We start from the raw sequence: 27,297 nt of genomic DNA, 5'->3' as shown, positions 1-27,297 counted from the left end.
CGGAGTTAATCGCAGCATCAACCGCTGGAATGCTCCATTTCTTATAGAAATCATCTTCCATAGGATACAGTTTGGCAAACCTCTTAGGAGGATAAATCTGATTATCCGGATGCTCCCACTCTGCGTACATAAGCTTTCTTAGCCCTTGTAAACACAGTCGGAGAATCCGTCGGAATGTGTCCTATCAGACCGTGTTGTCGGATAATCCGACTGTGTGTGGTATGCATCGGACTGATTCCGTCGGAATATCCGTCGGACCCAATTTTCCAACTTGTTGGAAATATTTTCCGACCAACTGGTCCGATCGGACATACTCCGATTATGTGTAGAGAATTTTGATCGGACCAAGTGCCACGCATGCTCAGATCAAATTCCTACATCAAAGCTATTGGCTACTAGCCCGAACGTAGTCCCATCATAACGAAATTACGTCATCACGTTCTGAATGATCGGATTTTTCGACAACTTAGTCTGACCGTGTGTATGCAACAGTTTTCGGACAAGATCCGACGGACAAAATCCGTCGGTCAAAATCCGACAGATGTGGTTGGCAGAATGTCCGACCGTGTGTACAGGGGCTTAGCCACGCATGGATAGGAAAGGCATTTCGAGCCGGAGGAGGTTTTAATGACCCTAACTTAGAGATGTGATCTTCAGAAGCCTGCGCTGTAGGTAGCAAAAAGGTTGACCGAACCAACCCAGTGAGAGCGTGCACAAGCAAGCTCTCTTGCGGTAATACTCCTTCCGTGTTAGGATCCTCAGAAGAGGATAAGCCAGTATCTTCCATATCTTTAGGAAGATCTGCATGATCCCCGGCATCCTGAACCTCCAGAGGAGGATCTTGAGCACTTGAAGGGGATCTACTGCGTTTAACCCCGCTCTGAAGGGATAAAATCACATCAAGCTTCTTCTCTAAGCCAGCAATGGTAGAGGGCAACACTTCATGTGTTACATACTCAGGGGCTGAAGCATCTTGAGTGACTGCAATAACAGCTTCCCCCGACGGCTCAATCTGATCGGCCACAACACTCTCCGAAGAGGAAGACATTCTTTTGGACAGGGTCTTAGTCTGCTGTGACCCCCTAGAACCCTTAGAGGAGTTCCTGGCCCCCTTGCCACTAATAGCTTACAGTACAAAGCAGAGGCACTACCAGCAAAATAATGCAACACTTGCTAGGCTATAGTACAGTACAATAACTGCTATTAGTCTTAGCTATACAGTACAATATTGTCAACAAAAGGGAGATGCCTGTGTCACCAAACCTGACCAGCAACCACTCTGCTCTGCCCCTCCACCGACAGACTGCAGCTCTGCTTGTGTAGCTAAAAATACTTCCTCCACGTGTGGCTGGCATCTGGCGCCATTTAGCCATGCCCCTGCACAAAAACGGCCCCCCCTTCCCCTTTCAACTAGGGAAGTGTATAAGTGCCGGAAACATGGCGGCTGGCGGCGGGGGGGGGGGGGGGCGGAAATGCCCGCGATTTGCCCCAAAAACAAACTTTTTTTTTAAAGAAAAAACGAGACAGCGGGCTGGCATTCAAAGCAACAAAAATCACCACTCTGGGGGCCCAGGAAGTGATCAGACCCCCCTTCATACCTGAGGGCCTGAGTTGGCTTGAACGGAGAGGAGAGAGAGAGCTTCTGCTGTTTCCAGCGTCAGAATGGTGAGTGCTCAATACAGCCTCCTGTGATGACACATTGACATGACATGACAACAAAAATACATGGAAGGAGAGATTCCTTGCAGAAAATCTCCACTACCTTTCCTCGCTGCAGGGCTTTATCAGAGATAAAAATCCAATCTTCACCCTTCATGGTAGGCTCCGAGACCTTGAAAGGAAACCTTCAGGAACAGGGGTACACTCAGGTAATCCCGCAATCCTGGACCTGCCAGTTAACTTTTATTGGCTTTACTACCAAAAAGTACTGGATCCCAGGGCCCAGCTTAAAAGCATTTGCAAGTGAAACCTTATGTCTTTGGATGACGAGGCCCGTGTACAGTTCATTTAGTCCATTACGGAGACATCAGAATGGATCCGGTCAGGATGGCTGGCTCGCATCAAAGGATTACTGCCCATGGAGCTCAGTACACACATCCTTACACGTGCCCAACATCTTAGACACTGGCGAAAAAACTGAGGACTCCCAATAGTGGGAGGGGTTATATGGAGGAAGTTCACGCCTTAAGGGGCGTGCCGGTGTCCAGCACCTGATAAGCTGATATAACCATGTAGTAAGTACTACGGCTCTGTGTCCCTGATGTAAGAAAAGAAAAATCGTTTTCTGGTAAGAGCACAATATACATTTTTACTGACACCTTTACAAAATTCTCAGAAAAGAGACACCAGACACCAAATGTAGTTTTTTTGTATTTTGTACAAAATATTTTAATTGTTCCCACAGTTTTGAAAAGAAATTATGTATCTCAGTTTTGAGAAATGAGATGAGATGCTCTACATTGACTCTCTAGAATATTAATCATTGAGTTATTTTGTATCATTAATGTACAACGTAACCTAACTTACAAATTTCACATTGTATAGTCAGACAGTAAATTCATCAATTCTGAAAGCAATATTTATTATTATTATTTCATAGGTACGCATGCACTGGCATTTGAGTTTTGCACTATAACAATGGCGAATGGTAAAAATGTCTGCCAATGTGAAATTTGAACCATTTTAAACCTGTACACTTCCTATGAACCAGGGCAATTTTTACATTTCTGCTATGGTCCTATTGATTTGGCAATAACTTTGTCATTAGCTAATAATGTTGCAAAACATATTATTTGAATATTTAATCCACAGACAAAAAGTATCAATACTAAAAAGAAAAACACTATATTCTAACTTGATGTTGTAGATAAAAAGTATACATTTTATTCTATAAGTTGTCCCCTGTTAAAGCTACACTCGAATTATGATTCTTGTACAATGCATTGAAAAGTTATTTACAAGTGACATAAAGGCTTTTTTCTTTATTTATGTGACATATAACACATAATGAACACATGAATTAAAAAAAAAAAAAGTTTAAATATTGGTTAGAAAGATAGAAAAAAACATCAAGAAAATAATAGTTAAGTAGAGAAGGGGAAGAAGGAGTTAAAGAGGAAGCAAAGACTAATAAGTTAAGACTAATAATAGTTAAGTAGAGATGGAGAAGAAGGAGTTAAAGAGGAAGCAAAGACTAATAAGTCTAAATTGTTGCTTCCCCTTATTGTTGCTTCCCCTTGATATGAACAGGGGTAAGCAACATTTTTAAGCTAAATTACATTAGCCTTTACTTCCACTTTAATTAGGGCTGATTAGGGTAAAGGATCAGTAAGGGGTTACATACAGCATGAACCTATTTTATTTATTTTTCTTTTACTTGTCAGGTTGCTTCAACTGAAATCATACATTTCATACATAGAGGCGATTCAGTTCGCATTGTGCGCTATATAAGTATTTCATTCATTCATTCATTCATACATGCATGGGAGGCACATCTGTTTTGTCTACAAACGAGTGAAGCAGAGTAGATCCAAAAATAAACATTTTACTTTGCATCTATCTATTTAGCATCTGAACAATGCTTATCAAATGGTCCATTTCCATCTGCTTTATATAGACAGCATTTTCCAACTGTCATTTTGACTATAGAGAATTGCTGGCAACTGTGAGGCTTGTAAACGTTGATCCAAAGCTTTTGGACGTGTGTAGTACTTCCAGTGTCCACAGCTGGTTAAACATGAATAAGGCAGGTGTTAGAGATGTATGCTTCTGTTATTTTTTGTTAGATGAGATTTATCTAAGCTGAGATTATTTTATATTATTTTGGTTAAATAATCTGATTAGCTGCGAGGTATTGCACAAAGTTGGTAAGCTTTCGGTCCATGGGTTCCAGCCTCTGCTGGTTCAAGGTCTATCTCAGCCCCGGGGGGAGCCTGGAAGGTGAAGTTCTGCATTAGGGATGTAAAGAAAAGGAAAAGCTCCATTTTGGCCAAGGTTTCACCAGCACAACTTCTTTTTCCTAGAGAAAGACAAGACAAGAGTTGTTTAGAGTGCAGTCAGCTTTAACTGTATTGCTTAGTTCTTGTATGGGTACCTGTTCACCTGTATGTTGCCAAGTACGCATACATGAAAATAAAATTAACTAAAAGTAAGGCCCTTACACATGGGTTGGCTCCGTGGAGTCCACCTGCTCAGTGGGCAATCTGTCTGTGATGTCAGCTGAGTAGGTGGATGGCTGGTCCATGTCCGTTCCTCTGCTTATGCAGGGCAGATATGACCTGCTGTTATCTATTGGCCTGTCTACTGCCTATCTACCGCCTGTCCGTTTGCACCCAACTGCCATCTGATCCACCAGACAGATGGGGAATGGACCCCCATCCCTCTGTTTTTAGCAGAAAGGATGTCGGCAGGTGTAAATAAATGATAATAAATATTAATACATTCATAATCAAATAAATAAATAAATAATTAAATGACAATAGTCCCATTGCAACAAGCTTTCACATTGACTACAGGGTTAGAAAACAACAGGTTGTAGCCCTGATTCAGTGACATTCTTCTTCTATCATTCTAATACTGATCATACACATAGAGTTTTATTTATTGGGGAAAAAAATCCAAAACATTTTACCAGTAAAGTGCATGCATATTTATTCTATGCAAAGGGGGCAAAATAAATAATCCTAGGCTATTTTCTGCACTTTGTGGAATGTTTTTCATTAATTTAAAATGAAAAATACCTAAATACCACTAGATGTGCCAAAGAACATTTCATATGATACTTAGTGCCATCTACTGACTAAATGCAGTATTTCTGTTTTAAATCAATGAAAAACCATTGAACAGTACAGGATATAGCCTAATAACATTCACTCATCATCATGATATTTTTAGATTTACCTATAGAGAATGGAATGAAGGCCTCATTCTTTTTAAAATTTCCTTCTGCATCGAGAAAATGCTCTGGATAAAAATCAAACGGTTTTTTGAAATAAGCTTCATCTTTCAGTACAGAGTACAGCAATGGGAACACAGCAGTGCCCTGCAAGGATAAATGTCAATTAAAAACCGAACATACGGTATATTTTATTTATAATATACATTTCCAGCTGGCAATGATTAAGCATCTGTTTAAGATTAAGGAAATCCTAAAAACATGGTCTGGGGATTTGAGTTGTGAAACAATGTTCTGCATTTTCAGGTCTGTGGCAATCTGTTGAATTCCAGTTAAAGAATTTTTATTTGTTACTGTAAGGTAAGACTGTGCTATGCATGGCTCTAATCAACAGAACTGCTAAGGGACCCAAAGTGGAGTTGATTAGAGCAGTGTTTGGTGAAATGGATAGTGCAATGCTGAGGGAGGCATTGGCAGTTTTCAGTGGTCAGATAACATGATTCAAGCCCAACTCTGGGCAAATTTCTAGGGGTGAACACAGAGCCTATACACACCCGATCCTTCAATCCTCCAGAAAGAAACACTTCCCCACGTCTAGCGGTGGACTGTTCCTGATGTCTTCACATACAGAACTGATCTACGGGCATGGTGACATCAGGAACGGTCACCACACAAGACCGCTGGACCGTGGGGGGGAGGGGGGGCAGGAGCCAAAGGGACTGGTCTTTGCGCTGGAGGATGGAGGATATGGAGGATTAGGTGATTATATCTTTTCTCCACACTGCATTGGAAAACAATATGCCCAGAGTTCAGCGTTAAGCCTTTACTCATAACTATAGTATCATTTTTACATATCTTTAATGCTAATGCAATTGACATTCAAAAAATATCAGACACTAATTGTGCATGTCCAGTCAAAATAGTTTTTGAGTTTTGGATAGGGAGTGGATGGATCAGAACCCCTGCCAAGATTTACTTGTGATCCAGGACTTCACTTCCTGTCCTGGTGACAGTTTACAGAAAGAGGGGCAAAATCTCCAACAGCAACACAGACAGAAATAGAAATACTATATATATATATATATATATATATATATATTTTTTTTTTTAGAGTAAGGCCGCGTACACACGGGCGGACTGTTCGCCCAACTTTGTTTGTCAAACAGTTTCGGCAAACAGTCCGCTCAAAATTAGCATGGACGGACATGGCCACACACGGCACTTTTTGAGCGGACTGTTTCAGCGAACTGTTTGCCAAACAGTTCGCTCAACTTTTGAAATGAACGGACTCGCCCACGTAAGGCGGAGGCAAATCCGCCCATTTCGAGCGCGTGTACAGGTAGGCGGGGCCCGCGAAGGAGACGTCGCGGGCTCCGCCGCCTGGAATGGACTTAAAGGGGAACCCCAACGCCGAAAAAAATCGGCGTGGGGGTTCCCCCAAAGTCCACAACAGACCCTTGTCCGAGCACGCTACCCGGCCGGCCAGGAAAGGGGGGCGAGCGAGCGCGCCCCCCCTCCTGAGCCGTACCAGGCCGCGTGCCCTCAACATGGGGGGGTGCCTTGGGGAAGGGGGGGCCACGTGGCCCCCCCACCCCAAAGCACCTTGTCCCCATGTTGATGAGGACAAGGGCCTCTTCCCGACAACCCTGGCCGTTGGTTGTCGGGGTCTGCGGGCGGGGGGCTTATCGGAATCGGGGAGCCCCCTTTAAGAAGGGGGCCCCCGGATACCGGCCCCCCACCCTATGTGAATGAGTATGGGGTACAATGTACCCCTACCCATTCACCTGTGAAATAAAGTACAAAAAAAAACACAACACAGAGAAAAAATATTTTATTGCACAGCTCCGGGGGTCTTCCGTCTTCGGGGGTCTTCTCGCCGGACTCCTCCGCTATCTTCGTGTAGCTCTTTTACTAGCGGAGGAGCCCGGCTTTCTTCCTCGCCGCCGCCGGCCTCTTCTCCCGACTTCGGGGGTCTTGTCCCCCTCTTCGGTTCTTCTGCCGGGCCACCGCGCCTTCTTGTAGCTCTTTTGCAGGCGGTGGCCCGGTCTTCTGTCGCCGCTGCCTTCCGTTCTTCTGTCGCCGCCTTCGGTTCTTCTGCCGGGCCACCGCGCCTTCTTGTAGCTCTTTTACAGGCGGTGGCCCGGTCTTCTGTCGCCGCTGTCGCCGTCGCCGCCTTCCGTTCTTCTTCTTCTTCTTCTTCTTCTTCCCCAGGAGATGTTGACACGTCGCTCTCTCCGGCCGGAATGCCAGAGCCGCGCTGTGCGGTCACTTATATAGTGACAATGGGGCGGTGTCACATGGTATATGTCACATGGGTTGGTCACATGGTGACCCCGCCCCCTTACGATGTCATAGTCCCCATGTGACATCAACCCATGTGACCAACCCATGTGACATATACCATGTGACACCGCCCCATTGTCACTATATAAGTGACCGCACAGCGCGGCTCTGGCATTCCGGCCGGAGAGAGCGACGTGTCAACATCTCCTGGGGAAGAAGAAGAAGAACAAGAAGAAGAAGAAGAAGAACGGAAGGCGGCGACGGCGACAGCGGCGACAGAAGACCGGGCCACCGCCTGTAAAAGAGCTACAAGAAGGTGCGGTGGCCCGGCAGAAGAACCGAAGAGGGGGACAAGACCCCCGAAGTCGGGAGAAGAGGCCGGCGGCGGGGAGGAAGAAAGCCGGGCTCCTCCGCTAGTAAAAGAGCTACACGAAGATAGCGGAGGAGTCCGGCGAGAAGACCCCCGAAGACGGAAGACCCCCGGAGCTGTGCAATAAAATATTTTTTCTCTGTGTTGTGTTTTTTTTTGTACTTTATTTCACAGGTGAATGGGTAGGGGTACATTGTACCCCATACTCATTCACATAGGGTGGGGGGCCGGTATCCGGGGGCCCCCTTCTTAAAGGGGGCTCCCGGATTCCGATAAGCCCCCCGCCCGCAGACCCCGACAACCAACGGCCAGGGTTGTCGGGAAGAGGCCCTTGTCCTCATCAACATGGGGACAAGGTGCTTTGGGGTGGGGGGGCCGCGCGGCCCCCCCTTCCCCAAGGCACCCCCCATGTTGAGGGCACGCGGCCTGGTACGGCTCAGGAGGGGGGGCGCGCTCGCTCGCCCCCCTTTCCTGGCCGGCCGGGTAGCGTGCTCGGACAAGGGTCTGTTGTGGACTTTGGGGGAACCCCCACGCCGATTTTTTTCGGCGTTGGGGTTCCCCTTTAAGCCCATTCCAGGCGGCGGAGCCCGCGACGTCTCCGTCGCGGGCCCCGCCTACCTTCACACGCGCTCGAAATGAGCAGACTTTCCTCCGAGCGGGAACAGTTTGCTCATTTCGAAAGTAGCCTACACACGGGCGGACTGTTCGCTCAAACACAGTTTCAGCGGACAGTTTTTCGGAATTTCGAAAGACTTTGTCCGTCAAACTGTGCGCTGAAACTGTCCGCTGAAAGCCCACACACGAGCGGACTGTCCGCCCAAACACTGTTCAGCGGACAAGGTTGGGCGAACAGTCCGCCCGTGTGTACGCGGCCTAAGGGATGGATAGAACATATATTTGTTGTTTATTCTTGTGTGTGCCCCTATCGCAGATTTTCCCTTACTATCTGGCTGGTAAAAACATTGTCACCAAAGCATAGAGTAAATGTGAATTTGAGTAACAGCTCCTATTGGAGCTATAATACAAGGAGCTCTTCAGGTACTTTGGAGCAGTGGTTCATGTATAGATTGTTTAACTAACAGCTATTGAATGTTGCAATATAAAATAAAACGTAGTCACCTTGGGAATGAAATATCCTCTAAATGTGACATCTTGAATAGATTCATGTGGAGCCCCTTCGGGTACAATATCACCAAACCTCTGGATCTCATGAATTACGGCATCAGTATATGGCATTTTCTTCCTATGCTCTGCTTGAGGTGGAGTCATGCCGATAACGCTATCAATTTCATCTTGAACTTTCTCTGCCAAGAAGAGATACTTTTTAAATGAAATTGCATGATAATTATTTTCTGTTGCATATGTTTTCCATTTAGGAAAATGTCAACTCGTCTCCGGGCAAAAATGTATCTCTTTCCTATAGCTCTCTCACACATCCTACACATTTTTTTTCATACTTTCCAAAGCATATTTTACTAACTTAAGTCCACCCTCCAGATTCCTTACCTGCACCATTTCAAATTGTGGGAGATAGGTAATCCAGTCACCAATCATCCCCTTGCTCTGATGTCACGTCTGAGATTCCTATTCTGAATCCTAAGAGGAAACCACCACTAGACAGACTATTTAATGAGTCATTCTGGGTCAGTAACTCAAAATACTGAAGCCATGGAGCTAGCATTTCTGCCACTAAAACAGTATTTTTAGAAGGCAACATCAGAAACAGCAATCTGCACATTTCTTTAACCACTTGCCGACCGCCGCACGACGATATACGTCGGCAGAATGGCACGGGCAGGCATATGGGCGTATATATAAGTCCCTGCCTGCCCGCGGGTGGGGGGCCCGATCGGGCCCCCCCCCGGTGCCTGCGGCGGTCGGCATTTCTTCGAGAGCGATCCGGGATGAGGGGGCGGCCATTCATTCATGGCCACCCCCTCGCGATCGCTCTCGACGAATGGAAATCCCCCGTGACATCACTTCCTCTCCTGTAATGTAAACACAGGAGAGGAAGTGATGTATTCTCTCCTCCGTGTCGGTATTTTCCGTTCCGACACGGAGGAGAGCGGATCGGTGAGTTGCACCAACACTCTACACACACAGTAGAACATGCCAGGCACACTCACACCCCCCCTTTACCCCCCGATCACCCCCCCAATTACCCCTGCCCCCCAGTCACAGTGACACCAATGTCATTTTTTTTTTTTTTTTTTTTTTTTGCATTGGTGTCATTTGTGACTGTAATAACTGTTAGGGCAGTTAGAGTTAGCCCCCTTTAGTTCTAATGTACCCCCCTAACCCCCCCAATAAAGGTTTAACCCCGTGATCACCCCCCGTCGCCAGTGTCACTAAGGCTGGGTTCACATTGCAGCGGTTTATGAGAACGAATGTGATTCGCACCGCACTGCAGTGCAAATCACATCCGATCTCTGTGCGATTCGAGTTCAGCCATTCGCCGCACCCGCCGCACCCGCCACACCCGCCGCACCCGCCGCAAATTCGCACGGGACCCTTTTTTTGGCCCGCAGCAGAATCGGATCGCATGGGTGTTCACACCATGCGATCCGAGTTTGCAGATCGCACTGCGATATGCGAACTGATCTGGGGGTGTCAGTAACATTTCACTGACACTCCCAGCAGTCCGCATAGGGCAGTGTGAACTGCCGCCGGGAGGCATGCGATGCGGGAACCCGCCGCGGATTCGCGGCGTTTCCGCATCGCTCCAGTGTGAACCCAGCCTAATAAGCGATCATTTTTCTGATCGCCGTATTAGTGTCACAGGTGACGCTAGTTAGGCAGGTAGGTATTTAGGTTCGCCGCAGCTTTTTATAGCGCCAGGGACCCCCATATACTACCGCATAAAGCCCCCTGATTGCCCCCTAGTTAACCCTTTCACCAGTGATCACCATATAACTGTTACAGGTGACGCTGGTTGGTTAGTTATTTTTTTATAGTTTCAGGGCACCCGCCATTTATTACCTAATAAAGGTTTAACCCCCTGATCACCCGGCGGGTGTCATTTGTGACTAATAACTGTTAGGGCAGTTAGGGTTAGCCCCCTTTAGTTCTAAGGTACCCCCCTAACCCCCCCAATAAAGGTTTAACCCCGTGATCACCCCCCGTCGCCAGTGTCACTAAGGCTGGGTTCAGATTGCAGCGGTTTGAGAACGGATGTGATTCGCACCGCACTGCAGTGCAAATCACATCCGATCTCTGTGCGATTCGAGTTCAGCCATTCGCCGCACCCGCCACACCCGCCGCACCCGCCGCAAATTCGCACGGGACCCTTTTTTTGGCCCGCAGCAGAATCGGATCGCATGGGTGTTCACACCATGCGATCCGAGTTTGCAGATCGCACTGCGATATGCGAACTGATCTGGGGGTGTCAGTAACATTTCACTGACACTCCCAGCAGTTCGCATAGGGCAGTGTGAACTGCCGCCGGGAGGCATGCGATGCGGGAACCCGCCGCGCATTCGTGGCGTTCCCGCATCGCTCCAGTGTGAACCCAGCCTAATAAGCGATCGTTTTTCTGATCGCTGTATTAGTGTCACAGGTGACGCTAGTTAGGCAGGTAGGTATTTAGGTTCGCCGCAGCTTTTTATAGCGCCAGGGACCCCCATATACTACCGCATAAAGCCCCCTGATTGCCCCCTAGTTAACCCTTTCACCAGTGATCACCATATAACTGTTACAGGTGACGCTGGTTGGTTAGTTATTTTTTTATAGTTTCAGGGCACCCGCCATTTATTACCTAGTCTCACTAGTGTACCCCTAAATTTAGGGGTGTCTACTTTCCAAAATGGGGTCATTTGGGGGGGGTTTGTGCCATCTTGGCATTTTATGGCCTTCAAAACTGTAACGCCCTTAGAAAGCCTGAAGGCGGTGCTTGGTTTTCGGGGCCCCGTACGCGGCTAGGCTCCCAAAAAGTCCCACATATGTGGTATCCCCGTACTCAGGAGAAGCAGCAGAATTTATTTTGGGGTGTCATTTCACATATGCCCATGGCATGCGTGAGCAATATATCATTTAGTGACAACTTTGTGAAAAAAAAAAAAAAAAAAAAAAGTTTGTAATTTTCCCGCAACTTGTGGCAAAATATAAAATATTCCATGGACTCAACATGCCTCTCAGCAAATAGCTTGGGGTGTCTACTTTCTAAAATGGGGTCATTTGTGGGGGTTTTGTGCCATCTTGGCATTTTATGGCCTTCAAAACTGTAATAGGTAGTGAGGAGTGAAGTCAAATATTTACGCCCTTAGAAAGCCTGAAGGCGGTGCTTGGTTTTCGGGGCCCCGTACGCGGCTAGGCTCCCAAAAAGTCCCACATATGTGGTATCCCCGTACTCAGGAGAAGCAGCAGAATTTATTTTGGGGTGTCATTTCACATATGCCCATGGCATGTGTGAGCAATATATCATTTAGTGACAACTTTGTGAAAAAAAAAAAAAAAAAAAAAAGTTTGTAATTTTCCCGCAACTTGTGGCAAAATATAAAATATTCCATGAACTCAACATGCCTCTCAGCAAATAGCTTGGGGTGTCTACTTTCTAAAATGGGGTCATTTGTGGGGGTTTTGTGCCATCTTGGCATTTTATGGCCTTCAAAACTGTAATAGGTAGTGAGAAGTGAACTCAAAAATTTACGCCCTTAGAAAGCCTGAAGGCGGTGCTTGGTTTTCGGGGCCCCGTACGCGGCTAGGCTCCCAAAAAGTCCCACATATGTGGTATCCCCGTACTCAGGAGAAGCAGCAGAATTTATTTTGGGGTGTCATTTCACATACGCCCATAGCATGTGTGAGCAATATATCATTTAGTGACAACTTTGTGTAAAAAAAAAATAAAAAATTTTTTTTTGTCATTATTCAATCGCTTGAGGCAAAAAAATAAAATATTCAATGGGCTCAACATGCCTCTTATCAATTTCCTTAGGGGGTCTACTTTCCAAAATGGGGTCATTTGGGGGGGTTTTGTACTGCCCTGCCATTTTAGCACCTCAAGAAATGAGATAGGCAGTCGTAAACTAAAAGCTGCGTAAATTCCAGAAAACGTACCTTAGTTTGTAGATGTGACAACTTTTGCGCAAACCAATAAATATACAATTATTGACTTTTTTTTTACCAAAGACATGTGGCTGAATACATTTTGGCCTAAATGTATGACTAAAATTGAGTTTATTGGATTTTTCTAATAACAAAAAGTAGAAAATATCATTTTTTTTCAAAATTTGCGGTCTTTTTACGTTTATATCGCAAAAAATAAAAATCGCAGAGGCAATCAAATACCATCAAAAGAAAGCTCTATTTGTGGGAAGAAAAGGACGCAAATTTTGTTTGGGTACAACATTGCATGACCGCGCAATTACCAGTTAAAGCAGCGCAGTGCCAAAGTGTAAAAAGACCTCTGGTCATTTACCAGCAAAATGGTCCGGTCTGAAAGTGGTTAAGGCAACCCTTTCAACATTTATAAAACAGAAATGAACCGTCTTATGCCCCATACACACTATTGGACTTTCCGTCAACAAAACCATGTATTTTTTGTTTGAAGGATGTTGGTTACAACTTGTCTTGCATACACAGTCACACAAATGTTGGCCAACAATTACGAACGTAATATCGTACGTGATATCTCCATAATGAACGCCAGTTATATCTCCGGCTCATACTTGATTTCGAGAATGCTTGGGCTTGCACAAAAAGATGCTTTCCTGGCTAACAAATCTAATGGTGGAAAATCTGATCGTGTGTATGGAGCATTAGAGCAAACACCATAAAGTCAGATGGACTTGTGTACACACGATCGGAAAGTCCAACAACAAACATTTGTTGGTAGAAAATTGGTAGAAAATTGGAGAACCTGCTGGTCAATATTTGTTGGCGGAAAGTCCAACAACAAATGTTCAATGGAGCATACACACGGTCGGACTTTCCACCAACAAGCTCACATCCAAAATTTGTTGGTGGAAAATCTGATCGTGTGTATGGAGCATTAGAGCAAACACCATAAACTTTCTGTCATTTATGTATAGATTCGGGTGGAGATTTCTACTGTTCTGATACCCTCCACGCTTTACACATCATGCCCACAGGCACAATCATTACTTCCCTCTTTCAACCCCACCACTATAGACGAAGTTGCTAAACTACTTGGTAATGTCCACCTTACCACCTGCCCTCTGGATCCTGTTCCCTCGCAAATGCTGCGTTCACCCTCTGACTCTATGCTACACTCTCTAACTCACATCTTCAATCTCTCCCTCTCTTCTGGCATCTTCCCCAACTCTCTAAAACATGCACTTGTCAAACCCATACTTAAAAAACCCTCACTGGACCCATCCAATCCAAACAACCTACGCCCCATCTCCTTGCTCCCCTTTTTATCCAAACTACTCGAACGTCTGGTTTACAACCGACTGAGTGACCACCTTGCTGATAATAGCCTTCTTGATCCCCTTCAGTCTGGATTTCGTCCTCAACACTCCACAGAAACTGCTCTCCTAAAACTAACAAACGATCTACTAACGGCCAAAACCAAACGACATTATTCTGTACTCCTCCTCCTGGACCTCTCTGCTGCCTTTGATATGGTTGACCACCCCCTCCTTCTCAAAAAACTCCACACCTTTGGTCTCCGTGACCGTACTCTACGATGGTTCTCTTCCTACTTATCCAACCGCACCTTTAGCGTTTCTTACAACTCTACTTCCTCCTCCCCTCTTCCTTTCTCTGTTGGGGTCCCCCAAGGTTCTGTACTTGGACCACTCCTATTTTCAATCTATACCTCCTCCCTGGGTCAACTGATAGCCTCCCACGGCTTCCAATACCACCTCTATGCTGACGACACCCAAATCTATTTCTCTACCCCTCAGCTCACTCCCTCTGTCTCCTCACGTATCACTAATTTACTATCAGATATATCAGTCTGGATGTCACACCACTTCCTCAAAATCAATCTATCCAAAACCGAACTTATAATTTTTCCTCCCCCATATGCCCCTTCCCCTAATCTCACTGTCAAAATTGATGCCACAACCATAAGCCCATCCCCTCATGCCAAGGTTCTAGGTGTAGTCCTGGACTCTGAACTCTCCTTCAAGCAACACATCCAATCACTGTCCAAATCCTGCCGCCTCAACCTCCGCAACATCGCCAAAATACGCCCCTTTCTAACCAATGAGACAACAAAGCTCTTAATTCACTCGCTTGTCATCTCTCGCCTTGACTACTGCAACTCCCTTCTCATTGGCTTACCTCTACATAGTCTATCACCTCTTCAATCCATTATGAATGCCGCTGCCAGACTCATCCACCTTACCAATCGCTCGGTGTCTGCTACTCCTCTCTGTCAATCCCTCCACTGGCTTCCGCTCAACCAAAGAATTAAATTCAAAATACTAACAATTACATACAAAGCCATCCACAACTCTGCCCCCAGCTACATCACTAGCTTAGTCTCTAAATACCAACCTTCTCGTCCTCTTCGTTCCTCTCAAGACCTCCTGCTCTCTAGCTCCCTCATCACCTCCTCCCATACTCGCCTCCAGGACTTTTCCAAAGCCTCCCCAATCCTATGGAATGCCTTACCCCAATCTGTCCGCTTATCTCCTACTTTATTAGCTTTTAGACGATCCCTGAAAACACTTCTCTTCAGAGAAGCCTACCCCACCCACACCTAATTGTATTTTCATTTTCTCCATCAGCTCATCCCCCACAGTTATTACCTTTTTGTTTCAACTTGACCCTCCCTTCTAGATTGTAAGCTCTAACGAGCAGGGCCCTCTGATCCCTCCTGTATTGATTTGTATTGTAAGTGTACTGTCTGCCCTCATATTGTAAAGCGCTGCGCAAACTGTTGGCGCTATATAAATCCTGAATAATAATAATAATAATAATAATCTGTGAAACTATTGGTACTAAAAAGATAATAGGTGATGGGGTTTATTCTTGAATTCAGGGAATAGAATAAACGTGCATCTTTTGATTACGGGAGGCACTGTTCTTCTTTGGGCATCCACATCACTGTCTACATAATGTGGAAACTTTGGCTATCCAGAGAAGAAGTCTTCTCAGAGTTCAGAAGAGGAATCAGGAGTCAGAAGAGGAGTCAGCAGTGATGTCACAGCGAGAAGACCTTTGAGGAGCGAGATGCAACACTTGCTGTACAAGGTAGGAAAAAAAAATAAACATCACAGCTGAATGGGTGACAGGGGGTGGTAGGGGAGTTCGTTTTTTGCCTAGTGATGAGCTTTAATTATGTATAGTATTTCGGGAACAAATGAAATTATTTAAAAATTTGATTTCTTACTTTGTATTTCTGGATATTTCATCATTAGCAGTATTGCCCATCTCATAGTGGTGGTGGTTGTCTCCATTCCGGCAACAAAAAGATCATTCACTAGAGCAATTAAGTTATCATTATGAAAATACTGAGAGGATTCTGATTTTCCCTAGGAAAAAGTAAAATGAATAATGATTGAATTAATTTTTTATGGCCATAATTAATTCCCTTTTAACTAAGGGTTCATGAGGGCATGTGTTTATGTACTAATGAAACCAGAGTTGTCCAATAACTATCTATATTTTTTTATGGTGGTAGGGATAACTTATGTTATTAACTAGTAAGTTCTCAGTATTTATAGATTTAGCCTTGAAACACCATTCATTAATTTTCAGTCCTTTATAAAATGTATAATGTATTATTAAAATGATACTAAAGGTCACAAGAAATAAATAAAATAACATGTTATACTTTTCTGCCCTGTGTAATGGTTTTGTACAGAGCAGCCCTGATCCTCCTCTTCTTAGGTCCCCTGCTGGAACTTCTGGCTCCTCTTCCCACTATGTGCCCCTATAGCAAGCTGCTTGCTATAAGGGCACTCATGCATGCTCGCTCCCAAACCTCGCTGTGTGTGCTCAAAAGATACAAAGTGTGGGGCTCAGCCCTGCTCCCTGTTCCCTCCTCGCTAGCTGTAATTTACAGCAGCGGGAGCCAGTGGCTTCCACTGCTGTGTCTGAGCCAATGAGGAGGAAGAGAGCTGGAAGAGCAGCTGCTCTCATGCACATCACTGGATCGAGATCGGGAAGAGGTAAGTATTGGGGGGCTGTGGGGGATGACTACACACAGAATGTTTTTTAACCTTCATGCATAAAATGCATGAAGGTAAAAAATCTTCAGCCTTTAGAATCACTTTTAAGGGGATCTCCACCCCCTCCCCCCCCCCCAACAGTTTTTTTTTCTAACCTCTGTCTACCTTTTTTGATGGTCTGGAACTCATCTGCATGGTGGATACAGTGGTGTTTTACAGATTTCTTCTCAGAATTCTGCCCTGCTTGGTCCTGTGCCGCCTACTTCTTATATAGTGTCATTGCGAGGCTCTTCCAGGTTCACCTTTCACCTCTAGCCCTACCCCCTCCTTATTTCTCAATGGATCATTATGCATGAGACATATCCCAGGAGGCAAAGGGAGGGCAGTGCGTGTCATTCGTCTAGGTGAGTGACGTACAAAGAAGGGGAGTGGGGGGCAGGGGCTGGAGGAGCATGGAAACTCAGTTGGAGGACGCAACCTGGATCAACACCCATACAGTATCGCCAGGTCAGCTGAAAGAATCTGGTATTGTATGGTAGTTCTTCTAAACTCTCAATATTTCTTAAGTTTAATTGACAAGTCTGTGGCAGAGACTTTGTTAAGCATCTCATCGGATGCTAGGTCAAGTTAGAGGGGCCTATCAGATGGTTGCTGGATTCAGTCTGTGGAGCTGTTTGTCCTCTGGATCTGACCAATACCTCTAACCCAAAATTACTAGGTGCCTGAACTCCCCCTTTATCCTCTGACCCTCTATTGAAGGACTTTTGTGCTTATCCTGAATAAATGTTAAAAAAAAGGTGTCGGATTCAACATCAGGGCTACTTTCCAACGGGACCCCTGTGACAGAGAGGCAAGCAGGTGAGGTAACGGTAAGCCCAAATAAAACCAGCAGCTCCTACGGGGGTTAGTGCTACACTTATATGCATGGTATTGTCATAAAAAGTGTTTGGGGACCTGAGTCCTGCCCCGGGGGACACGTATCAATGCAAAAAAAGTTTTAAAAACTGCAGTTTTTTGGGGAGCAGTGATTTTAATAATGCTTAAAGTGAAACAATAAAAGTGTAATATTCCTTTAAATTTCATACCATCGGTCCGACAATACACATAAAAAGTTCATTGATAAAAAAACGGCATGGAGTTTCCTCACAGGGGAACCCCGAACCAAAATGTAAAAAAAAAAATGCGTGGAGGTCCCCCTAAATTCCATACCAGGCCCTTCAGGTCTGGTATGGATATTAAGGGGAACTCTGCTCCAATTTTTTTTTTTTTAAAGCGTGGGGGTCCCCCTCAGAATCCATACCAGACCCTTCAGGTCTGGTATGGATTTACCCGTACCAAAATTAAAAAAAAAATGGACTGGCAGACTGCAGGAAAAGAGGGGGGACGAGAGAGCACCCCCCTCCTGAACCGTCACAGGCCACATGCCCTCAACATTGGGAGGTTGCTTTGGGGTAGCGCCCCCCCCAAAGCACCTTGTCCCCATGTGTATATGGGGTGAAGGGCCTCATCCCCACAAACCTTGCCCGGTGGTTGTGGGGGTCTGCGGGTGGGGGGCTTATAGGAATCTGGAAGCCCCCTTTAACAAGGGGACCCCAAAATCCCGGCCCCCCTGTGTGAATTGGTAATGGGTACAAATGTACCTCTTCCATTTCCCACAAAAAGTGACGAAAGGGTTAAAAAACACAAGAGACGGTTTTTGACAAGTCCTTTATTAATTTCTTCTTCTTTCCACTTCTTTTTCCATCTTTTTTTCTGGTCTTCCTTCGGTGTTCTTCTTCTTCCATATTATTCTTCTCCATCTTCTTCTTTCTCCGCTCTTCTCATCCTGCATCTTGCTCTGCCCACACAATCCGCCTCAGTGGGAGTCTTCCGCCGTGTGACGATTCTGTTCTTCTGGCACTTCTTATATAACGAAGGGCGAAGATTCCGATAAGCCCCCCGCCCACAGACCAACACAACCACCAGGCAAGGGTTGTGGGGGTGAGGCCCTTCTCTACATCAACATGGGGACAAGGTGCTTTGGGGGCCGCTACCCCAAAGCACCCTCCCAATGTTAAGGGCATGTGGCCTCGTATGGATCAGGAGGGGGGCACTCTCTCGCCCCCCCCCCCTCTTTTCCTGCGGCCTGCCAGGTTGTGTGCTCGGATAAGGGTCTGGTATGGATTTTTGGGGGCATTTTTTTTTAATTTTGGTGTGGGATTCCCCTTAAAATCCATACAAAACCTGAAGGGCCTGGTATGGAATTTAAGGGGATCCCCACACATTTTTTTTTCAATTTTGGTTCGGGGTTCCACTGTGGGGAAATTCCATGCCGTTTTTATCAATGAACTTTTATGTGTTTTGTCAGACCGACAATTTATTATAGCCACGAGTAGTTTGCTGTCAGACTGTTTTAAACATGGGAAACATGTGCCCCTTTAAAGGCATACTATAGACACCCCCCTGGTTTGAAATTTAAAGGAATATTACACTTTTATTGTTTCACTTTAAGCAATTAAAATTACTGCTCCCGAAAAAACATTTGTTTTTAAAACTTTTTTTTGCATTGATACATGTCCTCTGGGGCAGGAGGACCCAGGTCCCCAAACACTTTTCATGACAATACCATGCATATAAGCCTTTAAAATTAGCACTTTTGATTATTCATGTTCGTGTTCCATAGACTTTAATGGTGTTCGCGTGTTCAAACAAATGTTTTTCCTGTTCGCATGTTCTGGATGCGGACTGAACAGGGGGGTGTTCGGCTAATCCCTAGTGCCAGGCATGGCACATGTGTCAACTTTCCCTGTCTAAGGGCGGACAGGAGGTTTGAGCCATTATCGGACACCACCATTCCTGGCTCCAGCTGACATAATATGAACCACCCCTCTGGCCTGTCCCTACAGAGCTGCAAGAATCTCTTCTCCGGTGTGGTTCCTGTCCCCTAAACACACCAGTTGAAGCACTGCATAGCACCTTTTAGCCTGACTCTGGGAATAGCCCTTTGAACGCTTAGGGGGTACCTGATGTTCATAGGACAATTCTGCAGAGGAGGGCATGGAGATGGCGAAGGAGGAGGAGGAGGGGGTATCGCTCAAAGGTCTGGCGTCATCACCACCAGCTGTATGGGGATGTGGGGCACAACAAGCTTCAGCACAGAGCCCTGCCCTGCATCCTTTTGAGTTGCAAGCAGCATTACCCAGTGTACTGTGAACGAAATATATCATCCCTGCCAAAGGCTTTGTCAGGGAAATAGCCGCAATCTCACGAGGTACGTTCGTGTTAGCGCGCGTCGGCGCCTACGTAAGCGCAAAGTAGTTTCTAGACGAACGACCGACACTACGTCTAACCGGGCGGGCATACGCGGTGATGCTACGAATACACAACGTACTCGACGTAGCCGTACGATCGCTCCGACGCGCTCACGACGTGACCCGGTCATCTCGCCTATTTAAACGTTCGCCTGACAGTCCCGCATCGCTGGATTATCGTCAGCTCTCCTGTGAACCTGTACCCGTGTTTCCTGTTATCCGACCTCCTGTGTACCGACCCGGCTTGCTTGACCTGCTCCTGTTATTCTCCTGGCTCTGACTCCTGGCTTGTACACGACTTCCTGATCTGCTTCCTGCACCTGATCCCGGCCTGTCTTGACCACTCTCTGGACTTCCGCTGCCTACTCTCGGACTTCCTAGCACAGTTGCCCATCGAGGCTTGCTTACTCGGTACCTGACCTCTGCTGCTGCTACCTGGCAACCTGTGCTACTGTGGGCACTGCATCCCTGTGTCAACTTCAGGGTTGTGCTGCGCTCGGCCGCAAGGGGAGCCCTCTCAGCATTTCGGCCTCACCCCTGACCGTGACAGGCTTGCTGGACCACGTGTCAGCAGTAAGGTGGATTTTACGGCTGACTGCCTTGCCCAATGATGCCAGAATATTCCCTTCCACGTGATGGTAGAGAGATGGAATAGCCTTACCTGAAAAGTAGTAGTGACAGGGAATCTGCCATTGTGGTACAGCACATTGTGAGTATTCATGAAAGGGGGCAGAATCCACCAGGCTGAAAGGCAGAAGTTGGAGAGCCAACAGCTTTGACAAACTTGCATCCAGACACTGGGTATGTGGGTGGCAGGGACTGTATTTTTTTTTCCGCCGCAGCAGATGGGGCAAAGAAATCTGCCGGCTATAGTCTACAGCTGGTGGTGTGCTGCTGGCAGATATGCTGCTAGGACCTGGGACACCCTGTGCTATAACATCTTCCCTGTCAGTGGCGGCTGCTGAAAGGTAATGACTTGGTATCGCAGAGGCAGACTGAAGTGGTAAGGAGGAGGATGAGGCACAGATTTGTGCCCCTTTTGTGTGACTTTTAGGTGCTCTTGTCAATGAGTGGTTGGACGTTAAATGCCTTGTTAAGCATGTGGTACCCAAATGGTTGGTGTTTTTGCCACGTTTAATGTGCCTGAGACACAGTTTGCAGAATGTGATGGAATAGGGTGGCGGCTCTCTACTCTCTCTTGTGGTTGGCTTGGGGGGCCAAACAAACGGGCAAATTACCAAGAAATCATAAATTCTGCAGGGTATGTAAACTTATGAGCACAACTGTATACATTGTACATTCACATCAGTCCCTAACCACAAGGCGCTTACAAAGTAAGGTCTCTAACTCACATTCATACATATACTAGAGCCAATTTAGACAGGATCCAATTAACCTACAAGAGTGTAGGAGGAAACTGGAATACCCAGAGGAAACCCACACACACATGGAGAACATGCAAACTCCAGGCAGATGGGGTTGTGGTCAGGATTTAAACCAGCGACCCTTTTTGCTGCTAGGTGAAAGTGCTAACCACTACACCACTGTGTTGCCACTTGACTCTCATTAACATGTGGTTCATTTCATGAATACTTTTTTTGTATAAAACATACCATTCTCTATTTACTTTTGCCATCAATAATTTCTCTAGCGCTGCACATTTATTGGAATCAAATGTAAAGATGTTTGCTACACAGCTTTCTGGATGTGATGACGTCATGTGGTACCGCCCTGACACGTTTTGTCACATGCTCTGTGACTTCCTCACTTGGTGAACCTGAAAGTTATTACCTTTTGTTTTAATTGTAAGCTCCCCGAAGCAGGACCCTCATAACCTTCTTGTATTGAATTGAATTTTTGCTGTATTGTCTCCCTTTATATTGTAAAGTTCTGCATAAAGTGTTGGTTTTGTGTAAATACTGTATAATAATAATAAATATGATAATATTTTTTTCTATGTGACTCTTAACATCCTCCGCATTCTCAACTGTGAGAATAGTGTCAACCATCATATCAAAGATTACTGATGTCTACTAGTTTTACCTTCTAATCTGCAGATCTGAACACTTCTTGGTGTTTTGAACATCAGCCCATCCTTCTACCTCCCACACCTTTCTTTTGGCTCATCACTATGAGGTGGCTTGAACGTCAACAATGTGCAGTTGAGTGAAGTATTAAAAAGCCTTCTGCTTATATCTTCTACAGAAAATCCTACTACATAGAAGTAAGATTATATAAAAAGATTCTTATGCCCTGTACACACGTTCGGACATTCCAACCACAAAATCCCTCTGATTTTTTCCGACGCATTTTGTCCTAAACTGGTGTTGCATACACACGGTCGGACAAAGTTGTCGGAAAATCTGATCGTTTGGAACGTGATGACGTTCATTCATTACGACAGGACTACGTTGAGGCTAGTAGCCAATAGCTTTTGTCTCGTAATTTTTTCTGAACATGCATGCCACTTTGCCCGATCATAATTCTCTACAAATGATCAGAAAAAGTACAATCGGATTTTGTTTTCGGAAAATTTGAGATCCTGCTCTCAAATTTTTTCCATCCGAATTTCCGGCTGAAAAAGTCCGATAGAGCCCATACATGATCGGATTTTCCGACAATATAATCTGATCTTTTCCATCGGAAAATCCGACCGTGTGCACAGGGCATTAGACATAACTGCTTATATTTGAGAATATCCATTTTGGATATCAAGTGCTTCAGATCATTCAACTCATCTATTATGAAATGTGATCCTTACCTCTTGTTGCTTCACAAGGTAGGCATCAATAAGATTCCTCTGATCATTCACATCTAGAGTTTTCTTCTGTTTAGTAAATGTTTCTTTTATGAAGTTTTGCATATGTCTCATATTTTCAAAAATTTTATGGTGAGGTCCTGGAAGCAGGTCTAACAAAGTCGGAATAATATTGTACATCTTTAAAAAGAAAAAGAAAATATACATAGGTTTATAATTGACCACATTCTTAATTTGATAGACTGTGAAGAATGAGGGTAAGAAAGAAACTGTAATTACTTCTCCTGATGATGAACATTTTGGCAAACATTAGAAGTACAGTATCACATTTAAAATGTCTATTTTATAAAAAATGATAGGTCTTCTTTACAGCCAGTCCCCCACCCCCAAAGAGAATTCTAAAAGAAAATCCTAAAAAATAAAGCATTGACATAAAAAATTTAAAAATATGTACATCACTGCTGCCTCCGGGAAAAGTTGGTGATTGAAATCCTCGAGAAAGCCCTTCAGTCCATGCCAGAAGTACAACCACGTGGGATTTAGAGCATCTGGGAGGCATGGTGACATCAACCAGACCTCCCGAAAGAGGTATTGTTTTTATACTGTTTTTACCAAATCCTAATTATGAAGGTATTTAAAACGAATTCTGTTTGGAGGGAGTGGATACTGATAGTAAAGGTAGACCTTACATTTTCTTGGAAGGTCCACTCTTAGGCCTATTCTTGTCCAGTATACCATGTTCTTTTGGCTATTACCACAACAACATAGTATAGTTAGAATAAGTCATGGGATAGTTAGGTGTATTTTCTGTTCTGGGAAGATAGATGATGCTGCAGAAGGGAAACTAAGCCCTGATTTTTGCATTCAGCTTTCTCCTTTGAGATTATTCTCAATTTTTGCTACAATATCAGAGTATTAATACGACATTCAACTCTCTTAAAAACTAACCTACTAGAGCTATGTTGGTAAGGAAAGCTTTAAATGGTCCAGGAGGGCATGATTGCTAATCCAGCAGAATATACTGCTCCACCTGTCAGGCAAATAAATAAACTTGATATCTTCAACCTTTTTGGATAGTAATAAACAAGCAATCAACACCTCAAGAATGTTCAACATGACCAAGCAGCAAATCAATTCAAAGTACCACTCACCCACATACACAAAATAAAGAGAAAAATGAGAAGAGACCAAACAGCTGCATTAAATTATGTGTCCCATCTTTTGTGAAGCAACAGTGTAACAGCATAAAAGCACAATCTTAGCACAGTGGGGTAGAAGCAAGGTTCATGAGTTTCATGCAACCTAGCGCTTAATCATAACCAAGAACAAGGAGCAACTTATCTAAATATATACTCTTAAGCCCACGGGAGGGCACACAAGTGGAATCAAATAATAGTTGAATAAAGGTGAAAATAAGCACAAAAAATATAAAAATATAAGACAAAATAATAAAAACAACCAAGAGAAAAGGTAATGCATCAATGCATGGATAAAAAGACCATTCATTGCAAAATCCAACCAAATGTAGCAACATGCAACCACAAGTTGTACAGACCAGCCAGAACCTAAACAAAGATGGACCCCAAGTGCGGACTCCTACTACAGGTGGATAAGGTCCCAATTGAATTTCAGACAGCATGGTATCCGTGTATGGAAGTGGAGCATCCAATACACCTCTTTTTTTGCATAATATCCTGAAAATAATACCATCTAGGGTGTGCTATTTTGAATCCATAAAGCTGCATGATCACCTACACGCTGATCAATAAAATGATGTGCAATATTAGTAGAATGCTGGACATTTCCAGTAACCTCCTGATGTGTCTTCGGGAGAGGAAGTGAAGCAAATATATTTGGAGACATAGAGAGCAAAAGAAACTGGACATGAGTGTTCTAATCAATATCCACTGCCCCCACCCACCCCATAAAAGATGTTTAAAAAAGTTTTACTTAGAAAAGCTAATAATGAAATTTGAATTGTTCTGCACTTGTACTACTTATTCAGGTATGTTTGGCTGTGTTTTTTTTATTTTTTACTTTGGATCCTTGATTTTTTATAAAATGTTCAAAGGAGACCAAGCAGCAAATCAATTCAGAGTACTTCTCACCCACACACACAAAATAAAAAGCAACTTACCCGGACCACACGAGAACCCATAAGCTGGATATTTTCATTAATCAAACCCATGAGTCTCAGTATAGTGGGGTGATCATAATTGAATCGTTGGCCAAGTAGTATGGAGATGATTATATTGGCCACTGCAGCATTAAGGATGGTCAGATTATCAAAAGGTTTACCTGGAATTAAAAGAAAAAACACATGATTTCCTAAGCAAAAAGAAATAGATATACACTGAGAAATACAAGAAAAAATACAAAATAGACTACTTATCAATGTTGTCATTCATGATTCATACATTTTGCTCACTGATTATTGAAACATTTGTGATTCTTGGCTTGTCCTGAAAATCTGAATGTTAGCGCTATTTATAAAAGTGTCATGGACAGGACTCAATTGTTCTTGTTCCAAGTGCAATAATACGGCCACAATCACCTCAAGCATGTCTCGTGTTGGGTTTCACCTAATTCTACTACCCTTGAGGACTGGATTCAGGTGATGGATCTTAAAATACAATAAAGATCTAGTATTTTTTTTGGTGGATTAGGATGGTCAGTCACAGAAAACTTATATATATATTATTAATATAATATTTTGGCTGCTCTTGAATATAATTCTGAACATTTTTGGATTCTGCTGAATATTTTATATATTCTGGAAAAGCTCTATGGCAGTCAATGACATGTATGTTATTATTATTAATTCATTTTTGTTTATTTTTTGTTTTTGTTTTTCTTCTGTCTTTCTTTTAGTTTTCTTTCTTTTCTGTTACAAAAAAAAATTAATTTAATCGGAATAAAACAAAAGCATGATTCTTAAATGAAAGTCGTGTGAATCTTGGGTGAAAATATAAATATATCCTTAAAGGAGCACATGTATTTAAAAATTTAATTTTTTATCTTCTCTCAGGCTTAGATAGCTTGATCTTTAAAGCTTAAACCATAAATGTAGCTAGCCAAATCTGCCTTGGCTTTAGGCACTCTATTGCTATATGATGATGTATACTTTTCATATCAAATTAAAAGCAGAACAGAAATAGAGTATACAGAGCACATGCAGAGTGTTATACTAAGCATTTAGAATTTTTCCAAAGGTACAATGACAAACAAATAAATCATTTTTTTTAACACAATTAAAATGAACTGTACTCAGCAGGATGGTAGATGGATCCATAGTGAATCATTCATTACTGACACATGGCTGCAGGTTGTACTTGCTCAGGAGATGGGAATGATTTTGAGATGTCCATTTTCAATTACATGTAACTAAAATAATTGTGTGTGTGGTATTATTCACTAGCACTATATTGAGAGGCTTAAAATTAATTATTATGTGATTGTTTTTTTTTTTTTCTAATATTTTACATTGCGGTGTAGTCATTATATTTATAAATGCCATTTTATCACAAGATCCAAGCTGGACTTTGTCATCTTCTTTTAGGCAATATAAAGGGTCAAATGTTATCTCAAATAATTTCCTTTTTAGTGCCAGTATCTTGGTGATGTAAGATCTCATTGCCACCAATATAAAGACTTGGCTTGGTACAATAGCATATCTGTTGGGCATAGTTTGTGTTATTGGCCACTAAAGATGAGCCCTTGATCTTAAAGGCCAACAGACATCTTTTCAGCTATCCAATAGCTCAAATGAGAATTGTGTTTATATGTGGATCTCTTGGATGTGCACATTCTTATTGTACAAAAATTTCCTCACATGATACCAGGATTTGGGATGGGTTCAAACCTCCATATTGGTCAGATATGGCAATTGTCTTAGAACATGGTGGCCAAGAATGAGAAGTGGCAGATCACATGAAAATGGGCATCAAGGAAGAATATCTGTAAGATGATTCCAATAACAAATACAAATATGAAAAAAAAAAAACAACAGTGAAAAAAAAAGTACTCAAATTTCTTTTCTCGTAGAACACAGGGCATAAAAAGTTGAATAATAATAAAGACCCAGATACATCAAAGCAATCACCTCCATAAGATTTCATTGCTTGCACTAAAAATACAGCTTCTTCACTAATCTTGTCTTCTATAGCTTTTTTTCCCATCCCATAATCTCGGAGCGTTGAAAGAGTGAATCTTCTCATTGCCTTCCAGCTCTCACCATTAGAAAAAATAACACCTAAACAGGAGAAATAAAATATTTTCTGTGAGGGAACATGTATCAATGCTAAAAAAAAAGTTTTAAGATGGCCATTGTTTCAGGAGCAGTGATTTTAATAATTCTTAAAGTGAAACAATAAAAATAAAATATTCTTTTAAATATCATGCCTCGGGAGTGTCCATAGTATGCTTGGAAAGTAGCGCATCCTTCCCGTGTTTAGAATAGTAGCACAGCAAAATTAAATTTCTAAAGGAAAAAATGTAATTTAAAAGTGCTTGTGACTGTAATGTATTGTCGGATCCAGTAATATACATAAAAATCATTGAAAAAATGGCTCTGTGACAACATTTTTTTTTAAATTGCGTGGGGTCCCCCCCACCAAAAT

At 43.7% G+C, this 27,297-nt stretch overlaps 1 protein-coding gene across 1 annotated transcript in view; it reads right to left on the bottom strand.

The window, feature by feature from the left end:
- Window positions 1–2,359: 2,359 nt before the first annotated feature.
- LOC143989056 (cytochrome P450 2B4-like) overlaps window positions 2,360–27,297 on the bottom strand; it is a 43,277-nt gene continuing 18,339 nt past the window's right edge. The window contains exons 4-10 of the mRNA XM_077489065.1: window positions 26,781–26,930; window positions 24,816–24,976; window positions 22,682–22,858; window positions 15,850–15,991; window positions 8,667–8,851; window positions 4,900–5,041; window positions 2,360–4,018 (exon numbers count right to left, since the gene is read on the bottom strand). Of these exons, the coding sequence (XP_077345191.1) occupies window positions 3,840–4,018; window positions 4,900–5,041; window positions 8,667–8,851; window positions 15,850–15,991; window positions 22,682–22,858; window positions 24,816–24,976; window positions 26,781–26,930 (1,136 nt within the window). The 3' untranslated portion in view covers window positions 2,360–3,839. The remainder of the gene's footprint in view (window positions 4,019–4,899; window positions 5,042–8,666; window positions 8,852–15,849; window positions 15,992–22,681; window positions 22,859–24,815; window positions 24,977–26,780; window positions 26,931–27,297) is intronic.

This window comes from Lithobates pipiens, unplaced genomic scaffold, assembly GCF_037356315.1.
Source record: "Lithobates pipiens isolate NorthernLeopardFrog02 unplaced genomic scaffold, aLitPip1_a1.2 Scaffold_18, whole genome shotgun sequence".
NCBI classification, from domain to species: domain Eukaryota; kingdom Metazoa; phylum Chordata; class Amphibia; order Anura; family Ranidae; genus Lithobates; species Lithobates pipiens.
Note: the sequence above shows the minus strand (reverse complement) of the source record. Positions and strands in the feature narration are given on the sequence as shown.